The sequence below is a fragment of the Montipora capricornis genome, unplaced genomic scaffold (genome assembly GCF_036669925.1).
Source record: "Montipora capricornis isolate CH-2021 unplaced genomic scaffold, ASM3666992v2 scaffold_77, whole genome shotgun sequence".
Taxonomy (NCBI): domain Eukaryota; kingdom Metazoa; phylum Cnidaria; class Anthozoa; order Scleractinia; family Acroporidae; genus Montipora; species Montipora capricornis.
The window spans coordinates 12,501-15,000 of record NW_027180269.1 but is presented as its reverse complement, the minus strand read 5'-3'; the positions used below and the strand labels follow the sequence as shown (position 1 = coordinate 15,000).

Genomic DNA, 2,500 nt, shown 5'->3' with positions numbered 1-2,500 from the left:
GAAATTATAATCACCAGTATCAACCAATCAAAGTAGCGATGCTCAACAAACTTCTTGATGTTGTGACGCATGCTCCTCCATTTTCGATATCCACGGGATTCTTTCCAGGTTGCAATGCAACTACACGTGCAGAATTTCATCCAGCAAGGACAACATTCCTGAACCTCACTCATTGCTGGATCCCCAACAGTGGGTGCATCAGAAGGGTACGACCGTACGCTCCTCCGTGGGCTTGGGGATGGTGCAGATGTACGAGCCAAGTTAAGAACGGTGCTGGATGCATTAGAATCCTTATTTGCTGCTTCAATGGCGATGGACAGCTAAATAAATGACATTAAAAAACAGGTAAATGAACCACGTTCAATTCATACAATGCCATGTGTTTTCCTTTAGCGTTGGTTTCAAGTCGCAGACTTTTACATAGGTAAGACTAAACGACGTTTGCATAACCGCGAAAACGATCATTTTAATAGGAGCTGTCGATGGAAACATTAGAACCTCTGCTATTGCTGGTCACGCAAACTGTTATCAGCATCCCGAGCAACATAACTAAATCAGTATTATACTGCAGAGAACGACCCACTAGACTGGCCAATCGTTGGGCGCAATTTATCTGAGAGATCATGAAAGAATGTAGCATGGACTTTACTTGTCCTTTCCAAGTCTGTTCAGCCAAAAACATCAAGCCGCGAGTCCAAACTTAAGATGAAAACATTTTCATACTTACTCTTTTCATAGTGGCTCTGTTTAATTTCCCTTTCTTTTGAAATGCAGTCACTGCATTCAACAATGCCGTAGATCCTGGTAGAACATCTAATGGAAATGACAGCAAGAACATTCTAACAGTTCGAGGAGAATTTCATAGTGCAATTTACCGTGGACAGCTACAGAGACAGTGTTTAGCCTCAGTCTTTTAGTCTTTTAATGAGCAGCAAGATCATGCATTCTCGGACTACTTGCAAGCAAGCACGGGTGCTACAGTATAATGCATCAATCAATTCCAGCGGTGCCCATCCCTCCCCCCTCCCCCCGGGCAAAAGCGGGGCATTTGCTCAAGTTGTCGGTCCCGGGGGTGGGGCATTCGCAATTTTATCGCGGCCCAGGGGATGAGCATTAGCCTACCCCGGGGCGACCCCCGGGCATTTGACACACGTGTTTTCGAATTAACATGCATGGAAGAGATAATCGGAGAAGACGAGGCCTTCGTTAAAGACTGGCTTGTCCGTCACGGACTCGAAAAACTTGTGGATGTTTTTAAAGATATCTTCATTTATACTTGTAAGCATATGAATATATAAAAGCGACAAGGTGAACAAATATCACAAAACAATCACTGACGTGAAGATTGCGTAAACACGACTACTTCGCATTTCGCATTCAAAACTAGCCTAGCAATTTTTAAATTCATGAAAGTGGAGTTAAAATACAGAAGGTTTGCGAATTCAAATGATGCGATCTTCAAGGCAAATCTTGCGAGCTTAAAATGCGATTCATCATCATTTAAAATGTCTTGATTCTTCAAGGCGACGATCCCGGGGACGTGGCATTTGCCCTCTTTCTTCGTCCCCACCCCGGGGCATTTAGACAGCTTATGTGTCCCCACCCGGGGAATTTGCCCATTTTTTTAAAAAAAAAGCTAATGCCCGGGGGTTAGCGCGGGGGGGGGGGGGGGGGAGATGGGCACTGCTGGAATTGACAGATGCATAATGGAGAGTGTATACTACAGGTTGCAGGTCATTGTTACACCACACAACCCAAACCTTTACTAATGCTAACATCAGGTAATGTTTAAGCCTAAGGTTAGCATTTTGTAAAGGTTTTGGTTGTTTCAGTTAGGGTAAAACAATGACCTGCCACCTGCAACCTGCACTTCACAACCTCCGGCTGTATATTAAATGCAGATAAATGGAACTTCTGAGAGCTGAGAGCGTGATTCTAAACAAACCATGCATGTTTATTTGAAGATCGTTGTTGAAAGAAGTTCGGGGAAATATGAAAGTACATGAAAAAGGACATACATAGCTAACAATAATAAACGATATCTAACTAAAGAAAACGTATTTTTGGAATTATTTGCCATGTTTTTCAAGGAGCGCGATTTAAAGAAAATGTAGCATAATTTGGCCAAAAAACGAGCTGTGCTACGAGCATAAACTATAAAAGCCTACCCTCTTGTACTCTGGCATTGCACCAAAACAGTAAGAAATTGTTCAACTCTTTAATTCTTCCGTTTCAGTCTAATTGGTGACCCATTAGTCGTTGTGCTTTCTGTCTGCCAGACAGAATTTTTATTACTTAATTCCAATGAGTCAGCGGATATTCAAAATCAATCAATCAAATTAATCAAGTAAAGCAATCGTAACACACGTATAAGCAAGTGACAAATTCTCCTGGCCTCCTTTTTAGCTCCGACTGGCTGAATCACACTAAAAGCAACACAGTAGCACTATGTGAAAATTGGACCAAAACAGATTCCACGAGACAACACCTTTTCTGCTAT

General features: G+C 42.3%; 1 protein-coding gene across 1 annotated transcript in view; it reads right to left on the bottom strand.

The window, feature by feature from the left end:
* LOC138036936 (sodium channel protein 1 brain-like) overlaps positions 1-2,500 on the bottom strand; it is a 32,781-nt gene that overhangs the window by 18,617 nt on the left and 11,664 nt on the right. Inside the window, 3 exon segments of the mRNA XM_068882964.1 lie at positions 1-320; positions 728-813; positions 2,489-2,500. The exon segment at positions 1-320 is cut by the window's left edge and continues 16 nt beyond it; the exon segment at positions 2,489-2,500 is cut by the window's right edge and continues 223 nt beyond it. Coding sequence (XP_068739065.1) covers positions 1-320; positions 728-813; positions 2,489-2,500 — 418 coding nt within the window.